Consider the following 19,480-nt stretch of genomic DNA (forward strand, 5'->3'; position numbering starts at 1 on the left):
TTTGTTTTCAAGTTTCAATGTAGTAGTTGTAGTAGGTATTGATTAGGTGACCACATACTGATTTTGACAAGCTGAATGCTTGGTTTATGTATTGGCATCATGCCATTATTTCTTTTGAATGAATCCAATCAATTTTCTTTCCATATACTTTCTATTTTTCTTCTTTACTTCTTCTCTTTTTGTCTCAAATTCTGTTATTTCTTCAGCAAGCTCAAGCCACAAGCTGAATTTGGTTACACTTTTTGTCTCAAAATCTGTTATTTCTTCAGCAAGCATCGAGCCTTGTTGCTCAAGACACAAGCTGAATTTACTTGCACTTGTTCTTAAAACCAACAACATCATGAGAAATGTTTGATTTGGCAGATCAAATATCAAAAGAATACCACTGACTTGCTTTAGTATTTCTTCAATTCATTTTGGTTTGACAATTATTTCCTTCTGGAATATCAGGTTGGTCATCTGCGTCTTCTGAAACCATACATGGTTGTTGTTCAGAGCAACAATGTGTCAGCAGTAAATGAGGCGCTGAATGAAATTCATGTTGAGGAAGAAGATTATGATAGATTAAGAGAATCTATTGACTTGCATCATAATTTTGATCAGATTGGCCTCGCACAAAAGGTGAAGTACTGTTGCTCTTACATTTTTGTTTGCTGTTAGGTTGGTTTCTGATATTATTTTTAAGTTGCTTGAGTAGATTGAAAAGCATGAGCTGCTTGAGATGAGGCGTGTAGCTGCATATATTTACAAAAAGGAAGGCAAATGGAAGCAATCCATTGTGTTGTCAAAGAAGGACAAGATTTACAAAGATGCAATGGAAACTGTTTCACAGTCTGGTGACCGTGAACTGTTGAAGAGTTGCTTGTTTACTTCATTGAACAGGTACAGAAGTCATTCCTGAACATGTAGAAAAATCTAAGTCGAGTGTTAAATGGTTAATAGCGAGATAACCATCTCTTTGGGGTATAAACTATAAATATTCATACCTTCCTGGTCGACCAGTGCTTCTGATTACATTAGTTTGCTCTCTTCCACTTGTTCCTTTAAGGGTGCAAGTATAAAACCGTAGTAGTTGGTAACCCGACTATAGGTATAGGACATGGAAGTGAAGCTTTAACGTACACTGTTTTTCCCTATGGTGGCCTTTGTAATAGGCCATTTTGGCCCGGGCCCAAATGCATAAACCTTAAAATATAATAGCCTATTACTAAACCCAGTTTTAAACCCAATAACACCCTGATCCAATAACCAAATTACAAGCACAATACCCAAACAACCCAAATTGCTAGCACTAGCCTATTAGCCTAAAAGAACACAGGGTATAGCAGAAACCCTAAGCAGATTGAAGCAAATCGGCGCCGCAGCAACTGCCCACGTCATGGCAACCGTCTCCACCCACGTTCAGCAATTCCCCACACCCACCATGCACGTTCGTCACCTGCAATGAACCACAAACAGTAGCAATGACTGAATATACGACAACAAATTGTAAAGGGGTTTTAGGCTATAAAAAGCCAATGGATTTCTGTAATAGGGGTTAGTAAAAATTTTGTATGAAAATTAACAAGAAATACAAGAGAAAGAAAACGATTTTGGAAGGTAACAGATTTTGTTCTGTTCTTTTACTATTTTCACTTTATTTTGTTTTTCTTTTGTTATCCTAAAACAAAAATAAATAAAGAGAAGAAGGAAAGGAGGACTTACCGTCGTTGGGCACCCTCATTCGTCGTTATCTGTTCGGAGTTGGGAGAACGGCAGAGAAAGGGAGGCTGCGGCGCAAACACTTGAAATGGCAGAGGAGTGGTGTTTTAGGGTTTTAAAATAGGCTTATATAGGGCATCAAGTGGATAATTTGCGCAATTGGTCCCTTTTGTTTTTGCAGTGCTTTAAAATTGTCTTTTTATTTCTTTTAAATTTCGTAAAATATTTTATTACTGTTTTAATTTGGTTCGTGTTGCTACGCAGCATTTTAGAAGATGGGATTAATTTCCCTTTCAATCCTTCCTTGTTGCGCGCATTTTAATTTAGCCCTTTTTAGTGTTTTATATCTTTAAATTCAGCCTTTTAATTCTGTTTATTTTACAGTTTGATCCCTAATTGGTAGTAGGTTTATTTTTTTATTATTATATATTATCGATATTGTTATTACATTATTATTTTTACAATGTTATTTATTATTACATATATTTATGCGCATATGTATCTTATTATATATATATTTTATTTATTTTTATATATATACATATTTTATATTTTTTTATTATTATATTTATGCATATACACGCATATGTTTTTTTTATTATAATATATATGTATATATTTTAAATGTTCTTTAAATGAATACACATACATATTCTATTATTATTTTATTTTCTTAGTTTTTACATACATACGTACATACATTATTATTTTATATTATTTATACATTTTTCATATTTTTATAATCCTATATATATTTCTTTTATAATATGCATGTTTATACATTATTCAAATTATTATAAATATATTTTTCGCATGTTTTTTATGTATATATTTTCATATTTTCATAATTTACTAATATATTATATTTATACGTTTTTATGTTTATTATTTCTAAAATGTATGTATATTTTATTATTAATTCATTTTTCATGATTTTTGAATACATATATATATGCATTCGCATTTTATCATGTTTTCAAAGAAAATATATTTTGGTTTTGTCAAAGCGTTAAAATTGTTTTTTAAATTTTAAATATTTGGCATTCTTGATTTTCGAGAAAGATCGTGTCCTAACTTACTGGATTGTGATTATTTTTCGATGAATTTGGAAAACCAAATATTTATTTTGTAATAAATTCACAAAGATTTCAAATAAAAGCTTATTCTCGGGAATCCAAGAATGTCAGGTCCTAACTTACTGGTCGTGACATTTTATCAACTCGAAATAAGAATTTCAAAAACCAAAGACGAACTTGATTTTGAAGATTTAAAAATATTGTGCCCTAACTCACTGGGTGTGATGTTTTATTTCTTTGAAATAAGAATGTTTATCATTTTAATTCATTCTCGAGTTTAAAATTTTTATTTTAACTCTTTTCAAATTTTCGACATCAAGACATAAAATAATCAAATTTGGTACCGATTTTTGGGCGTTACGAGGGTGATAACCCTTCCTCGTGCGTAACTGACTCCCGAACATGGTTTCTCAAATTTCGCAGACCAAAATCATTTTTAAGGTGAGCCGATCACACCTCAATCAAGGATCGGTGGCGACTCCAATTTTTGTTTTTAAAGTCGATAACTTATTTTTGTTTTCAAAAAAATGGTTTCAACAGCTTGGCGACTCCGCTGGGGACGTTAGAGAGTCGAGCCATAAATTGATTAGTTCTTGTCTTTTTTTCTGAAAGGTTTTAAATTTGTTTTAAATCACGATTTCCTCTTCTGCATTCATTGGTTTTTATCATGATATGTTTGTTTAATTGGTCTAGGTTTGTTAGGGTGTTTGCATTTTACATTGCATGGATGATTTTACCCCTTTAGGTGGGAGTGAGAAACTAGTCATTCGTGAGGTTTTCACCTCCGTGCAGGATAGTGGATCACTTTCGGGATACATCACTTATGTCTTCGTGAGATTTTCATCTTCGTGCAGCCATTGGGAAATGTATTCCCCTTAACCGAACTCGGTCCATATGAGCCTATAATGGGTGAGGATCGAGGAATCTACTGGTTCGGGTACCTATAATGGGTGAGGATCGAGGAATCCACCCTAGGTAGAATTACTTTGAACCTTAGTAGATACCTAAATTAGGAGTTTTTACTATTTCTTGGTTGTATTGTATTTAATTGTTACTGACTTTTTGTGTTTTACTCTGATTGCATGGCATTACAATTACATGGCATTCCATTATAAAGAGGCGTTGGTTTATATTCGGTTGCTAGACAGAAAGTTTATCATGGGAAATGGGTTTCTTGATAAAGTGGAAGATAATACGGCTGCCTAAATATATTCCGAGAAACGCAAGAAGGGTGATGGAGGAATACATGACTTTACTTCGTGCCTCAAGGTCAAGTTGATTATTCTAGAGTTTTTGACATTCCAACTCCCTTAAAGATGTTGAGGAGCATTACGGGGATGTGCAGATGTTAGATCATAACCAGGATCAAACAAAAAGGAGGTAGAAGAGATACCCCTTTTGAAGAATTTACAAGATTTATCTTAACATCGAGATGAAGAAGGAGAAGATGTCTTCGCCTGGAGTATGAGGGCAAAGTCGTATATATATATCTGCTTTATGTAAAGAAATTTGTCTTCTAGTAAAGTTTTCTAAATAGAATTGAATTAGAATCAACGTCTCTTTTTGCATTCATCTCATGCGTTTGCATTACATTGCATCATATGCACTAAAATCCACAAAAAAAGCCTAATTGAGTAAAATTATTTCAGTTGATTTGGAAAACCAACATCCTCACGGCATCCAAGTAAAGACTAGAGAAATGGACCAAAGTTTGGAGAAATTAGAGCAAATGCAAGTGCAGATACAGGAGCAATTGACCAAATTTCAACAAGATATGAGAGATCAGTTGTTAGAATTCCAAAGAAATATAATGTGCCAGTTAACCCAGTTATTGGCTAAAGGGTTAGAAAGAGGAAAGACCCCAGTGGCCCACTTTGGGGATAATAATGAGGACTCTATATATCCTTCAGGCTTCACCCCAACAAATACCCAAGAACAACCAAATGCATATCCACAAAGGGTAATTGTTAACATCCGACCCCAATATCAGACCAGCACCTCGACACCAGAGAATTTCTAGATTGGCTCAGGTTCCAACTCGATAGGCGATTCAACTAATCCTATTGTCATTGATGATCAAGCAGAAACAGAACAGACGAGGGTGGAGTTCCTAAAACAGTTTGAAGATCGTTACAAACGGAAGAGGCGAGAGTGGAACTCTCAAATCAATACTTTAGAGGCCCCAAGGAAGAAGGGGAATAAGGGTCACTCAAAACCAGTCACTGTGGGCTAGCCAAAGACAGAAATCACCAGCCGTCAGAGCCCTTTAAAGCAAGAATCTTACATGAAGTCAAATGCAGAAGGGCCTCAGTTTACTCCTATACCGATGTCATATAGCGAGCTATATCAAAACTTATTTAATACACATGTGGTGTCCCCCTTCTATTTGAAACCAATGTTGCCCCCATTTCCTAAATGGTATAATACAAATGCTCAGTGTGAATACCATGCAGGAATTACGGGGCATTCGATAGAAAATTGCACCGCTTTCAAGAAATTGGTTGAAATGCTCATCAACATAGGCGTTGTCAAATTTGATGATTCATCTAGTGCAGAAAATTCACTACCCAATCATGATTGATAATGGGGTGAATGTGATGTATGAGGAAGTGTTGAGAGGTGTTCACATCAATGCCATATATGAAGACACAATTGAAAAGGGTCATTTTTAGATATTCGCCCTTATCAACTTGGAGATGTTTTAAATAATTGGATTGCGAAGGAAATTCCTATAGTTTTAGAGCTTACTCAGAGTAATGTTCAGAACACTCTTATTGCTTTTAGCCTAGAAGTGATAAGAACACCTTTGTGAAATAGGCTCATATCTGAAAGTTATTATTTTAATACATCATTGTGATCATTTTTTGAGCTAATATTCTTTTATTCTTTACAATTCTTTCATTCTTTTAGATTTTTCTTCTAAATCACTCATTCATAATCTTATTGTACAAATAATTATTCATAAATTCATACATTCTTTGTATATTCTTTGGTACCTGCAATAGGTCCCTAGATATCAATGACATGAGTGACGCTGCTACAGACTCAGAATCTCCTTTTGAGCAAGACATGTGTTTAGAGGGATTTCATGACTTTGAAGATGACATAGATCGTGGCCTATCTCTGGACTTGTTGAGAATGGTAGAACAGGAAGAGAAACAAATTTACCTCATGAGGAGACAATGGAGATTGTAACCTTGAGGGAACACGCATAACCGGAGAAACAAAGCAATACCTTGTTGACTTACCTTAAGGGTTCAAAGATGTCATCGCATGGTCATACCAGGACATGCCCGGGTTAAGTACTGATATTGTAATCTGAGCAACAGCACAACGTCAAAAATTTGTAGTACGCTCAAGATTAACATCATGAACGATGCGGTTAGAATTCTTTGCCAGGGCAAAACCTTATCTGGTTTATCATAATTTTTCCCGTTGAAGTGAAGTTGTCATTTCTCCGTATTTTGGTTGGATTTCATCCTAATTGAAGAGGAAGATCCAAAGTTTTCTCGTTATAGTTAAATTTCGCCCCAAAAGGCTCTATGAGAGAAACTTGATACCAAAGAAGATATTTCGCATACAAAATTAAAGGGGAAGATCTTATGGGGAAGACTTTATCTGGAATAACATTGATTTTGATCGAAAAGGATAACCGGGACTTGCATAATACTATGAGTGCAGATTGAATGCAAAAAAAAAGGAAAAAAAAAGAAAAAAGAATGAAAAACAAAAAAAAGAAACAAAAAACCCTTTACCGGGGCAATGTCTTTCTCTTTGGCTTATTGCGGTTTTTCCATTGAAGTTAAATTTCTTTCTCTTCGGGTATTGGCTGAGCTGAAGTAGGATGAAGATCCAATCTCGATACGATCAGTTGAACTTAATTGAAGGAAAAAGGCTAAAAGCTATTCGTCACGGTCAGATGTACCAAAAACGGATAGTGCGAGCTTACAAAAAAAAGGTTCGTCCCAGAGAATTCCACGAGGGAGGCATGGTATTGAAAAAGATCCTTTCTCTACAAAAGGATTTTAGAGAAAAATGAGTGTCAAGTTGGGAATGTCCTTATGTTGTAAAGAAGACATTTTCTGGAGAAGCACTGATCTTGAGTGAGATGAATAGTAAAAAACTTGTCTAATCCTGTAAACTCAGATTTAGTCAAGAAATACTTCGCTTAAAGAATGAGAGGGCCTAGGTAAAAACCCGCAAAGGGCACTTTGAGTCGTAAAAAAAAATAATAATAAAATAAAAGAAGAAGAAGAGAAGAAAAAAGATGTGAAAAAATGAAAATGAAAAATGAAAAATGGAAAAAGTAAAAATGGAAAGGCTAAGGTGAAAACCCGCAAAGGGTACCTTAGACCAAAAGGGATTTGAGTTGAAAACCCGAAAAGGGCGGCTCAAATATTGACCAAAATGGGGCATGAGGTAATAAGAGTAGCTCAAATTTTGATCAGATTGGGGCATGTGGTGATCTTGCTATGCCTGAATCAGCAGGAAAGGGTACGCGACATCTTGGAGCATCGACAGAGTATTGTAGATCTCCTAAGCACATGTTAATCTCAGAATGGTCTTCAGGAAGTTTGTACAGAGAAGTTTAAGCTGCGATATCTGGGGTACGTAGTTTTTATACTATTTTTATTGAATTGCTTATTCTTGGAATACTTCATTCTTTTTCAAGATACGAGTCAATTCCTCTTGTATTCTTAATATTCTTGAAAATATGTTCATTTCAAGCTATGTTCTCAAACCAATTCTATTTTATCTTTTATTTTGTTCTTTTTGCAAAAGTATTGCATTAGAATAATGATCAATGGACTAATAAAACTTTCACAAGGGAGGTTTTGCATATTACTCTAGAAGTTTCTGAAAGATACAGTAACCTGAAACAGGACTATTGTTTAGAACGCACTAGGTTTAAGGGTTGGAAATCTGATAAGGAATGGTCTAAATTAAGACCTTCTCTTTGGATTTTGTTGTCAAAAACATTTATTGAATAGAATGACAAGATGTTGTGTTGGTGACAAAGCCTCATTGAACAAATAAGCGGTGATCACCTTGTGATAGGAAGAGGTTCCCCTGGAGAAGAAAATCCTTCATTGGTGCATGAGCATTTGGCATGGCATCGTAGAATTGGTGTAAAAGACCAAAGAGCTTTACATTCTGTATCCTTGATTTACGATGGTAGAGGATTGAGAAAAGGCCAGATTTTTCTACCATTGGGTTACAGCAGGAGAAAGATGGTACAAATGATGCATCCCAATGGATTGAACTTTGAAGTTCACAGTGGGGGGCAATCTAATTAAGCGTTTATTTGGAGATGTGAGCTGAGCAAGAGGACGTTGTAGTGCATCAGTGATACGGTCTTAATAAGCTTAGAGTAATGACAACCTGAGCGGGATCATTCTTGAAATATTTTACATTCATTAAAATGTCATTCATACACGTCTAGTTGGAGCATTTGATTCATTTTGATCATGACATCCTAATCACTAGGCATAATTAGGTTCATAATTTGAATTTTACAGGTCATGTTCCCTAGAGAACAAACCGATAAAACTTCAGCCTTATCTTCTTGAACAGCAGTGGAGTAGGTTGAAAATAGCAGATTTTTATTTCCTGGACGTTGTAGCGGAGCAGATTGAAGTCACAACGGCGAATCTGGTTTCCTCGACAACGCAATTAAAAGATTGAAGCCACAACGGCGGATCTTACTTCCCTGGTGATGCAGTGGAGCAGATTGAAGTCACAACGGCGGATCTGGTTTCCCTGACAGTGCAATTAAAAGATTGAAGCCATAACGGTGGATCTTACTTCCTTGGCGATGCAGTGGAGCAGATTGAAGTCACAACGGCAGATCTGGTTTCCTCGACAGTGCAATTAAAAAGATTGAAGCCATAACGGCAGATCTTACTTCCCTGGCGATGCAGTGGAGCAGATTGAAGTCACAACGACAGATCTAGTTTCCCCGATAGCGCAATTAAAAGATTGAAGCCACAACGGCAGATCTTACTTCTCTGGCGGTGCAATGGAGCAGATTGAAGTCACAGCAGCAGATCTGGTTTCCCTGACAGCGCAATTAAAAAGATTGAAGCCACAACGGCGGATCTTACCTCCTTAGCAGTGCAGTTGAACAGATTGAAGCTACGACGGCGGATCTTGTTTCCTCGACATTGTAATTGGATAAATTGAATAAGATAATCCTATCTCCCTGAAGTTACGGTGGAGCAGACTAGAGATTGCAAGTTTTGTTCTTTTGAGAAGCCACAAGGTACAAGTCCTATCTCCTTGATGTTGCAGTGGAATGGATTGAAGCACCGATTCCTATACCTCTACAGACACAGTAGGTTGGAATGAGGCTACTTGAAGAGCGCTAGGGTCCAGTATGCCCGGGCAAAATTGGCCATCTTAAAATCTTTGCTCTGTTCCCGTTACACGACAACGAGCAAAGAGGGGCAGCGTAATAGGCCATTTTGGCCCGGGCCCAAATGCATAAACCTTAAAATATAATAGCCTATTACTAAACCCAGTTTTAAACCCAATAACACCCTGATCCAATAACCAAATTACAAGCCCAATACCCAAACAACCCAAATTGCTAGCACTAGCCTATTAGCCCAAAAGAACACAGGGTATAGCAGAAACCCTAAGCAGATTGAAGCAAATCGGCGCCGCAACAATTGCCCACGTCATGGCAACCGTCTCCACCCACGTTCAGCAATTCCCCACACCCACCATGCACGTTCGTCACCTGCAATGAACCACAAACAGTAGCAATGACTGAATATACGACAACAAATTGTAAAGGGGTTTTAGGCTATAAAAAGCCAATAGATTTCTGTAATAGGGGTTAGCAAAAATTTTGTATGAAAATTAACAAGAAATACAAGAGAAAGAAAACGATTTTGGAAGGTAACAGATTTTGTTCTGTTCTTTTACTGTTTTCACTTTATTTTGTTTTTCTTTTGTTATCCTAAAACAAAAATAAATAAAGAGAAGAAGGAAAGGAGGACTTACCGTCGTTGGGCGCCCTCATTCGTCGTTATCTGTTCGGAGTTGGGAGAACGGAAGAGAAAGGGAGGCTGCGGCGCAAACACTTGAAATGGCAGAGGAGTGGTGTTTTAGGGTTTTAAAATAGGCTTATATAGGGCATCAAGTGGATAATTTGCGCAATTGGTCCCTTTTGTTTTTACAGTGCTTTAAAATTGTCTTTTTATTTCTTTTAAATTTTGCAAAATATTTTATTACTGTTTTAATTTGGTTCGTGTTGCTACGCAGCATTTTAGAAGATGGGATTAATTTCCCTTTCAATCCTTCCCTGTTGCACGCATTTTAATTTAGCCCTTTTTAGTGTTTTATATCTTTAAATTCAGCCTTTTAATTCTGTTTATTTTACAGTTTGATCCCTAATTGGTAGTTTTAGGTTTATTTTTTTATTATATATTATCGATATTGTTATTACATTATTATTTTTACAATGTTATTTATTATTACATATATTTATGCGCATATGTATCTTATTATATATATATTTTATTTATTTATATATATATACATATTTTATATTTTTTTATTATTATATTTATGCATATACACGCATATGTTTTTTTTATTATAATATATATGTATATATTTTAAATGTTCTTTAAATGAATACACATACATATTCTATTATTATTTTATTTTCTTAGTTTTTACATACATACGTACATACATTATTATTTTATATTATTTATACATTTTTCATATTTTTATAATCCTATATATATTTCTTTTATAATATGCATGTTTATACATTATTCAAATTATTATAAATATATTTTTCGCATGTTTTTTATGTATATATTTTCATATTTTCATAATTTACTAATATATTATATTTATACGTTTTTATATTTATTATTTCTAAAATGTATGTATATTTTATTATTAATTCATTTTCATGATTTTTGAATACATATATATATGCAATCGCATTTTATCATGTTTTCAAAGAAAATATATTTTGGTTTTGTCAAAGCGTTAAAATTGTTTTTTAAATTTTAAATATTTGGCATTCTTGATTCTCGAGAAAGATCGTGTCCTAACTTACTGGATTGTGATTATTTTTCGATGAATTTGGAAAACCAAATATTTATTTTGTAATAAATTCACAAAGATTTCAAATAAAAGCTTATTCTCGGGAATCCAAGAATGTCAGGTCCTAACTTACTGGTCGTGACATTGTATCAACCCGAAATAAGAATTTCAAAAACCAAAGACGAACTTGATTTTGAAGATTTAAAAATATTGTGCCCTAACTCACTGGGTGTGATGTTTTATTTCTTTGAAATAAGAATGTTTATCATTTTAATTCATTCTCGAGTTTAAAATTTTTATTTTAACTCTTTTCAAATTTTCGACATCAAGACATAAAATAATCAAATTTGGTACCGATTTTTGGGCGTTACGAGGGTGCTAACCCTTCCTCGTACGTAACTGACTCCCGAACCTGGTTTCTCAAATTTTGCAGACCAAAATCATTTTTAAGGTGAGCCGATCACACCTCAATCAAGGATCGGTGGCGACTCCAATTTTTGTTTTTAAAGTCGATAACTTATTTTTGTTTTCAAAAAAATGGTTTCGACAGCCTTTCTCTGGTACCACAACAATAATGGACGTAATCTCAATGTTGCTGTTTCTTTGTACAGGGAAAGAAGGAATGCTTTGCATCGTGCCTCTTTGTTTGTTATGACTTAATTCGAGCTGACGTTGTTCTTGAGCTAGCCTGGATTAACGATATGATTGACTTCGCAGTCCCAGGGATTTAAATAGCGGACCGAAACCGTTATAGCGGCTGTTATATAGCGGTAGCGGCGCCGTCCGAAACCGCAACGGCTGAAAATAACGGTGTGAAGCGGAGTCACACCGATAACGGTGGGTCGCGGCCGCAACTTAACGGATAACGGCCGGTCGCGGCAATAACGGGACGCTATTCCCGTTATATCCCGTTATAGTGAATTAAAAAAAATCTATCTCCCTCCTCTAAATAAAAATCAGCAGAAACAGTGAAACTTAATAAAACAAAAGGGAATATATTCCCCTGCAAAATCAGTGTTTTCAATCAAAAAAAAGTAAAAAGAAAGCAAACAAAAACTGAAACCAAATAAACAGCAAGCAAATAAGCAATCAAAATTCAAAACTCCTTTCTCATATTTCGGTCGCTAAACTGAAACCCAAACGGCAAACAAAGTAAACTGATCACTTCACATTCAGATTCAGAGACTGATAATCTTCAAGTAAGTACCTAAAACTTCGTCTTGTTGATTCTTGCTTGTTTTTGCAGTAGATTCAGAGTTTTTTTGAGAGGATGATAGAGTTTAGACTTTAGATCACAAAGTGAATCAATCCCTTACTAACCGTTGTAAGATCGAGAAAAATGAAATCAATCCAACAACGAAGATGAAAACGAGCAAGAGAAGAGAGATCTTGGAAGCTGGAAAGTGGAAACTGGCGTTTGATTTCCCTCTTGACTCTTCTTCAGTTTTTCTTTCTGTTTCTGATATTTCTGACGTTTGATTTCCCTTTTTCTTTATTTTTTTCATTTTTAATGTCTTTACTCCTAGCCAAAACCAAGGCACCGTTTAGGCTTCCAATATTTTCATGACAGGCCACTGTTTAATGGGTGTAAATTTGGCACTTTGACTAAAATTAATAGGCTGTAAAATTAATAGGCTGTAAGACTTGAAATTAGAATTCATTATAACTGTTAAACATATATATGTATATAATCATTTTTAAAATAAAACCAGTATATATTATTTAATGAGAATGATATCCTTACTATATTTATTAAAATTAATATAAAAAATGAGATTTAATTTGAATGATAAAATTGAGGATTTGAAAGTTTTTAAATATGATTATTGTTTGTATTTTTCTATATGTATTTTGGATTTAAATTGATTTTTTTTTGTATTTTGTATAAAATGTAAAAATACTTTTATATTTTAATATTTGCTACTTTGTAAAAAGGTTATGTTTTTTTAATTAATTTCCAATCAAGTTAGTGTTTAGTTGACTCTTGACATTAACTTATCAACAATTAAGTATAATATAAATATTTATATTCTATTTGTTTAATTTTTATTGATATAAATTTTAACATATTAATAATTTATGAAATTAAATTTTTACGTACACATATGGAGTTTTAATAATTTTCTTGTGTAATTATATACTATGCTAATGCAACCATAAAAAATCATCTATACTATAAATTAAGGAGTTGATTGAGTTGATGTAACCTAATAACCGAGACCAAACTCAATTAGAAAATTATTATCCATTCATTTTATAAAACAACAAATATTATTTTGAGGTATTTATATATTTTTATATTTGATAAATTTAGAAAAAAAATACATGCATATAAATGTAAATAATGACATTTGAAATCCAACATTAAAATCATCTTAACTTTATCATTTCATGCCCTTAATTTTCATAGCAATTTTTTTATAAATATATTACGTAAATGTTTTCACATGCTATTTCTATAAACTAGTAAGTATTTAAAGTGGAAAAGAGTGAATTCCACCTCTCACTCCCATCCTCTTTTAACTTGTTGAAGCAAAGTATATTTGGGTTGATTTATTAGAGTTTGGAGAGATTTTATAGAAAATGAAAATTGCATTGATAACAATCATATTATTATATTTTTTTAATATGAAAGCTTCAATCTTATCAGGTTTATAATTTTACTTTATATGTTATTTTTAATTAATATTGTAATTATAATTTATAATGATAATTAGTTATTATTTATTATTATTTTAAAATTTCATAACTTTCATAATTTATTATTTATTATTATGTATGAATTATGCAATAAATTTAAATTTTCCATGTTAATGATGTTTACTTTTTTTTGTATTATATTGTTCATAATATAAGTAATGAGTTGCTTATATTTCTAAATATAATTTTATGTTTCTTATATATAAATAAAAATAAAGCATGTCACCACGTGAAGAGTTCCCGACTAAAGGATTGGAGGGTGCACCAAGTAATGATATAGGTTGGCACTTTGGAACTCTAGTGCCAAATGCGAGAGGAAGTATCGTATGTAAACTTTGTGGTAAAGTTGTGAAAGGAGGAATAACACGATTTAAAGAGCACATTGCTCATAAAACCGGCAATGTTGCACCATGCCCTAATGTTACTGGTATGTGATACTTTATTATTATTATTAAATGTTATTGTAAATTTATCAATAAAGATTATATATAATTGATAATAATATAAAGTGTGAATTATTTTTATTTTATTAACAGGTGTCATTAGAGAAAGTATGATGAATGTACTAAAAGAAAGCAACACAAAGAAAATAGACAAAAAGAGGAGAAAAGATGAATTCTTATCTCAATTAACAGAAGAGGAGGATGAGCATGAGGGATTCATTGATGAGGTTTCTGCTATAAGGCAAGCAACTCGAGAAAGTATCCAATCACAACACGAGTGGCATAGAAGGGAAGAATTCAGACGAAGTACTGGTGGTTGGGATAACATTTAGTTATATTCACACCAAGGCAAGAAATAGGTTAAAGTATAAAAAACTTGAAAAACTAGTGTTTACCTATTATAATATGAGGCTTAAGATGAGGCATCAACAAAGAATGAGCACTGATGATATAAATGCTAGTTTTAATCCTATCAGCCTTGATTATATCTTTGAAGATGTTGATCCACTATCAGAATGGCTTCATGAGAAAGAGAATCCATTGTTAGATGGTGAAAATGCCGGTGTGTTGCCTGTGGATACCTCTGATGATGAAATGGATGTTGATCAATCGCAACAACAAATTTTGTCTCATTCAAGTTCTAGTTCAACTCCAAGTCAGAGTGGCGATGGACCCGATGGTGGTGGTTTAAGTCCAATTGATGAGGATGACGGATATAGTGGTGATAGAGGTGAAATTAGGTCTTCTAGTCAGTATGGAGGAGAATATGGGCGTGGTACCACTGGTGGACATTTTCGTGACAGATCAGAGTTTGATGGAAATATGTTTCCTGAACCTAGGAGAGATAGAAGTGAACCTAGAGCTCCATCAAAGGGAAAAGGCAAGAAGCATACTTCTATAGGCTCTTCATCTGGTAGTGGTAGGAGATCGAGTTCTAGTAACCTTGGGTATAGTGATTCATCTACTAGCACTCAAGGTTTTTATCCACCAGAACAACCTTCACATGGTTATCCACAACCATATGGTTATTATCCACCATTTCCTAATTATGGTGTGCCATACCAGCCTCAAATGTATCCTCCTCCACCAATGTATCACCCACCTCCACCTTTCATGTATCCTCCTCCTCAAATATATCCTCCATATCAATTGAATGAAAACCAAGGTGAAAATGTTGCTTTTTTTGGATATATTTTTGGACAAAGGCCAAGAGAATCAAGTCAAGAACGCTCCCAAAGTGAAGGTGAAGGATTTGATCTTCCTCGTCCTTCCACTAATTGGTGAAAACTAAATCGTGCCGCTATCATTATTTGTAAGGTATGTTTTTTTTAAAGAAATCCTTTGTTATTGTTCTTAATTTTGATGATATTAAAACATTTAAGATAATATATATCTTTAGATAAATGAATGAAGTATATTTTATGAAAAGATAATGAAGAATCGAAGCATGTTAAATTATATATGAAAGTAGAATGAGATGAGAATAAGTGGTAGGAAATAGGAATAATTAATGAGAATCTATTCATTAATTTATCTATTCCTTTTTTCCTTTTGCAGCGTATTTATATCTTCACTATCTTCAAAGCTGTCAAGAAATATTGAAGACATCTCTCATGTATGAATTCTCAATTCTTTTATTTATAAAAACTTTCAAACTTATTAAATATGATAAATGTTTAATATTTTTTTTTTACTTTGTTATTAGTTAATATAACATTCTTAGAAATTCGTAAATAAATATAAGAATAATTAATGATTATAAAAGTTGTGTTCTCATGTCATATTAATAAAGGTTCATAAGTGTTAGAAAACACTCTAAAAATCATTAAAAGTGACTTTTTATAATTATAATTATAATTACTATGTTTTACAGTAAGTTGTGCGAATTTGAAAAAAATTCACGACCGCGATACCCGCAGTGACCGCAATAGCGTCCGTTATGTCCGCGACCGCGACAAACGCGACGCGACCGAAAACGCGACCGCGACCGCAATTTAAATCCCTGCGCAGTCCCGTATCTGGTGCAGGTGATTTCTTTTCGTTTCATCTTTCATTTAAGTGGGGCTTTATTTGCTATACTTTTTTCTGTCTCATACTGCCTCACTAAAAGGATTGGACGGTTGATCTTAGTGCACTGTCCCACTTTACTATGATTTAAATTTGCTATGAAGATACTTCTTCATTCGGAGATTAGCGTTGGAACCATATTTGAGTCCGTATTTTTCCAGTTTATCCGTGAATGCACTGGGAAAGTTGATGAACTTATGAAGGACAAGATTGAGACTCAAAAAGAGGTAAAGGCGAAAGAGCAGGAAGAGAAGGAAGTGATTGCACAACAGGTAAGTAACTTGGAAAACCTTCGCTCTATGTTCTTGAAAATAGATTCTCTACATCTGGGGAGTTGCTAGTCTACATCTAGATCTTGTATAATTTCAAATATTTTCTAAGCGATTAAAATGCATTGGGTTGCAGAACATGTATGCTCAGTTACTACCTCTTGCACTGCCTGCACCGCCAATGCCAGGCATGAGAGGTGGATTTGCACCTCCACCACCCATGGCAGTAATGGGAATGCCCCCAATGCCACCTCTTGGCATGCCACCAATGGGAAGCTATTAAGTCAGTCGATATCAGGTTTGGTTGTACATTTTAGTATAAATGTTCCTATGAGGGAAAAGGGGAAGGACATCGTAGTTCAATTAGGGGAAGTCTTAGGCGTCTTCAGAAGTTACTTTCCCCCTTTCCTTTTCGACCAAGTTGGAATGATGCTATTTAATGAGTCGGGTGCGATATGTACTGTAGTGTTGTATTTGCTAAAAGAAGAGGGTATTTTTGGGGTGGTGGTAAAGCCGAGGTTTTCATGAGTAAATAATTGTATTTTTTGGCTGGCTTTGGAACGGGACTAACAAGTAAATACAATAACGAAAAACATCTACATCAGACCGATTATAGTTTTACTTTTTACTTAGTAGCTGTAACCCTCAGCACAAAACCGTCACCCATTGATTAAAGAAAGCCACTGATAATGATTGGATTTTGCTTAGCAACTATAAGATGATGTTTTCATGGATGAGACGACGACCGCATACTGTGTTACTGAACTTTTACCGGTAAATGGTCATTGACCCTTTTTATTTTCCCCTTAAAAATCAGAAGGAAACTTCAAATCGTCAAAACTTTTCCTATTGGCAATCTACCGTTGCTGCAGGATATAACCGAAGAAAACTGTCATAAACGTCGCTAGGGCAAATTTAAAAGAAAAAACACAGAAGGAAAGATCTCGGAGAAGGAAAATACCTATATAGGAAATCCACGAATCTATAACTACTCTGATTAAAAGGACTACCAAAAATAAATCCCTTACGAGCTTTATCATCAAACCAAAGATCCGGCACTATCTTTCAACTTACAGCCAAAATATATCAACAAAGAACTACTGAAATAAGACCTTATGCACAAACTTTTGACATGGAACGAAGCAGCAAGTTGGGGCTTCATGCAATAGCTTCCTCTCCCTCATGAAGAAGCATTTGATCGAAGTGCCACACCCCTGCGATGAAAACCATGGTAGCATAGAGTTACAGATGGAACTTCTCTATAATTTGATGACAATGGAGAAGTTTAAATTCATACCGTGTCCTTTTCCAACTCTTCTCAATTGAGCTACATATTCTGATATTTTCTTGATGGCCTCCACCTAAAGAGAAAGCAAAACAGGAATGAACCCTTACTATTTTTTTATCATTCATCAGTAAAAGCAAATTTTATGGAGACCAAAAATTGTATCATACCTGCTCAGCTAAGAATTCGCCTTCAATGAAATCCGTCAACTGCACATCATGGTTCCGCACGGCTACCTGTTTACCAAAGCCTTCACTATTAGCACTTCAAACAAAACTGTTTACCATCATTTTAGAAACATGCAAAATGTAAAAGCAACAGTCTGTTAAACAACGTTTTTGCCCAATAATTTCGTAAACCTAACTAATGAGACCCTAGACCCTATTAATATGTTTAAATCAAAATTCATAAGTCCAAATAGAAAACAGGACAAAATAATTTACATCTATGTATATATATAGACAGAGAGAGTCTCACATTACGTAGGTTAAAGAGCTTTTCACTTGTTAGTTTCTCCAGGGACAAGGCAAGCTCCATTGCTGAACCAAAGAATTAGATACAATTAGCTTCAATCACATATACCATGCTAATTTGACTAATATGACATTGTCATGCAGTACAATTCAGCATGAAGAAAGACAACGGGGTGATTAATGAACAAAATTCAAAATACTTCAAGTGAATGTTCAAGAAATATCTCTTCCCACCAACCATACAAATTTACAAACGTACTCCCATGGTTACTATATATCTCATTGTATTGTTACACGTGGATATGTAGTATCTGAAGGTAGAAAAAGAAGGCAACCAAATAAGAAATGAAAGCACTGTTTACCAAACCAAACACAAACCTAGCTTTGGTAATATCAACTTACCGTATAATGCATCTCCTTTCTCTGCATGATCAAACTCAGAGAGGGGCATCACTATGGACTGCAGCTTCACTTTTCCACCTCGTTTGTTCTGATAACAATAGAAAGACAAAAAAAAAAACCCAATTTGGGAAACAATGACATAAACAAAAGAATAGCAAAAAGTAAGCAAAAACAAAAAATAAATAAAAACGGAAAACCCTTTCATGACAGTTTTCTTATAATCCAAAATAGAAAATTTCTAAATAAATTGTAACTCTAATTTTTTTTATCGAGGTACATAAATAGAATACATAATTAGGATGATGATGATACATACAATTTCAAAAGTAAAATCACATACTGTGATCTAAGCAAAATGAATAGAAAACCTGGTATTCCATAAATTTCTCAGCATGTTCTCTCTCTTCTAAACTCGATTCCTTGAAGAACCTATTACGAGGAAGGCTGATGTCAGCTTAACACCGAAAAGGGGAGCTAAAAGGGCTCAGCAAAATCAAGAATTTTCAACAAGAATTACTTGGCAAGACCCTTGAGTGCAACGTTGTCCCTATCGAAGTAAGCAAACATAGCATGATACACATAGGAAACATTGTATTCGACACTGCCAAATGCACCAGACATTAGTAAATATCGACACGATCACGAAATCATTCAGAATTCATTCTTAAAAATCTAAAAAGAAAAGATCCCACTTGATTTGTTCGTTGATGGAAGCTTCACAGTCATCAGTAAACTTTTGGCGAGCCAGAGAAAGTTGAGGCACGGAGGGGACAAGATCAAGTTCCTTTTTCACTTCCACAAAGGGCTGGAAAACAACACCACTTAGTGGCTTGTGGTTGGCTCCTTTGGCTGCACAAACTACAAGAGACCCAGGTCCATTTCTTAGAGAAGATAGCTGATGATTAATCGAAGAAGAAAAAGAGGAAAACAGGGCACCCTGATTTTCCAGTTGAGGATTTAACGAAGAAAAAGTTGGAACAGCTTTCAGCAACAT

At 34.3% G+C, this 19,480-nt stretch overlaps 2 protein-coding genes across 2 annotated transcripts; one reads left to right on the top strand and one right to left on the bottom strand.

The window, feature by feature from the left end:
- Positions 1-13,766: 13,766 nt before the first annotated feature.
- LOC121217161 (uncharacterized) lies at positions 13,767-14,322 on the top strand. The gene is made up of 2 exons (XM_041092706.1): positions 13,767-13,974; positions 14,084-14,322. Exons 1-2 carry the CDS (start codon positions 13,767-13,769, stop codon positions 14,320-14,322), a joined length of 447 nt encoding a protein of 148 aa, XP_040948640.1.
- A 3,162-nt stretch (positions 14,323-17,484) lies between these two features.
- LOC107904058 (ferritin-3, chloroplastic-like) lies at positions 17,485-19,480 on the bottom strand. The gene is made up of 8 exons (NM_001326931.1): positions 19,179-19,480; positions 19,004-19,087; positions 18,855-18,915; positions 18,487-18,574; positions 18,089-18,150; positions 17,782-17,847; positions 17,624-17,687; positions 17,485-17,540 (listed from the first exon to the last, which is right to left on the bottom strand). Exons 1-8 carry the CDS (start codon positions 19,478-19,480, stop codon positions 17,485-17,487), a joined length of 783 nt encoding a protein of 260 aa, NP_001313860.1.

This window comes from Gossypium hirsutum, chromosome D05 (assembly GCF_007990345.1).
Source record: "Gossypium hirsutum isolate 1008001.06 chromosome D05, Gossypium_hirsutum_v2.1, whole genome shotgun sequence".
NCBI lineage: Eukaryota > Viridiplantae > Streptophyta > Magnoliopsida > Malvales > Malvaceae > Gossypium > Gossypium hirsutum.

Excerpts from the sequence above, each read along its gene's own strand:
- LOC107904058 (NM_001326931.1), bottom strand. The coding sequence starts at position 19,480 with ATGTTGCTGAAAGCTGTTCCAACTTTTTCTTCGTTAAATCCTCAACTG. Across the intron at positions 17,688-17,781 it reads GCGAATTCTTAGCTGAGCAG|GTGGAGGCCATCAAGAAAAT; the intron begins GTATGATACAAT and ends CTTTCTCTTTAG. Across the intron at positions 17,541-17,623 it reads AAGAGTTGGAAAAGGACACG|GGGTGTGGCACTTCGATCAA; the intron begins GTATGAATTTAA and ends TTTTCATCGCAG.
- LOC121217161 (XM_041092706.1), top strand. The coding sequence starts at position 13,767 with ATGTCACCACGTGAAGAGTTCCCGACTAAAGGATTGGAGGGTGCACCA. Across the intron at positions 13,975-14,083 it reads ACCATGCCCTAATGTTACTG|GTGTCATTAGAGAAAGTATG; the intron begins GTATGTGATACT and ends TTTTATTAACAG.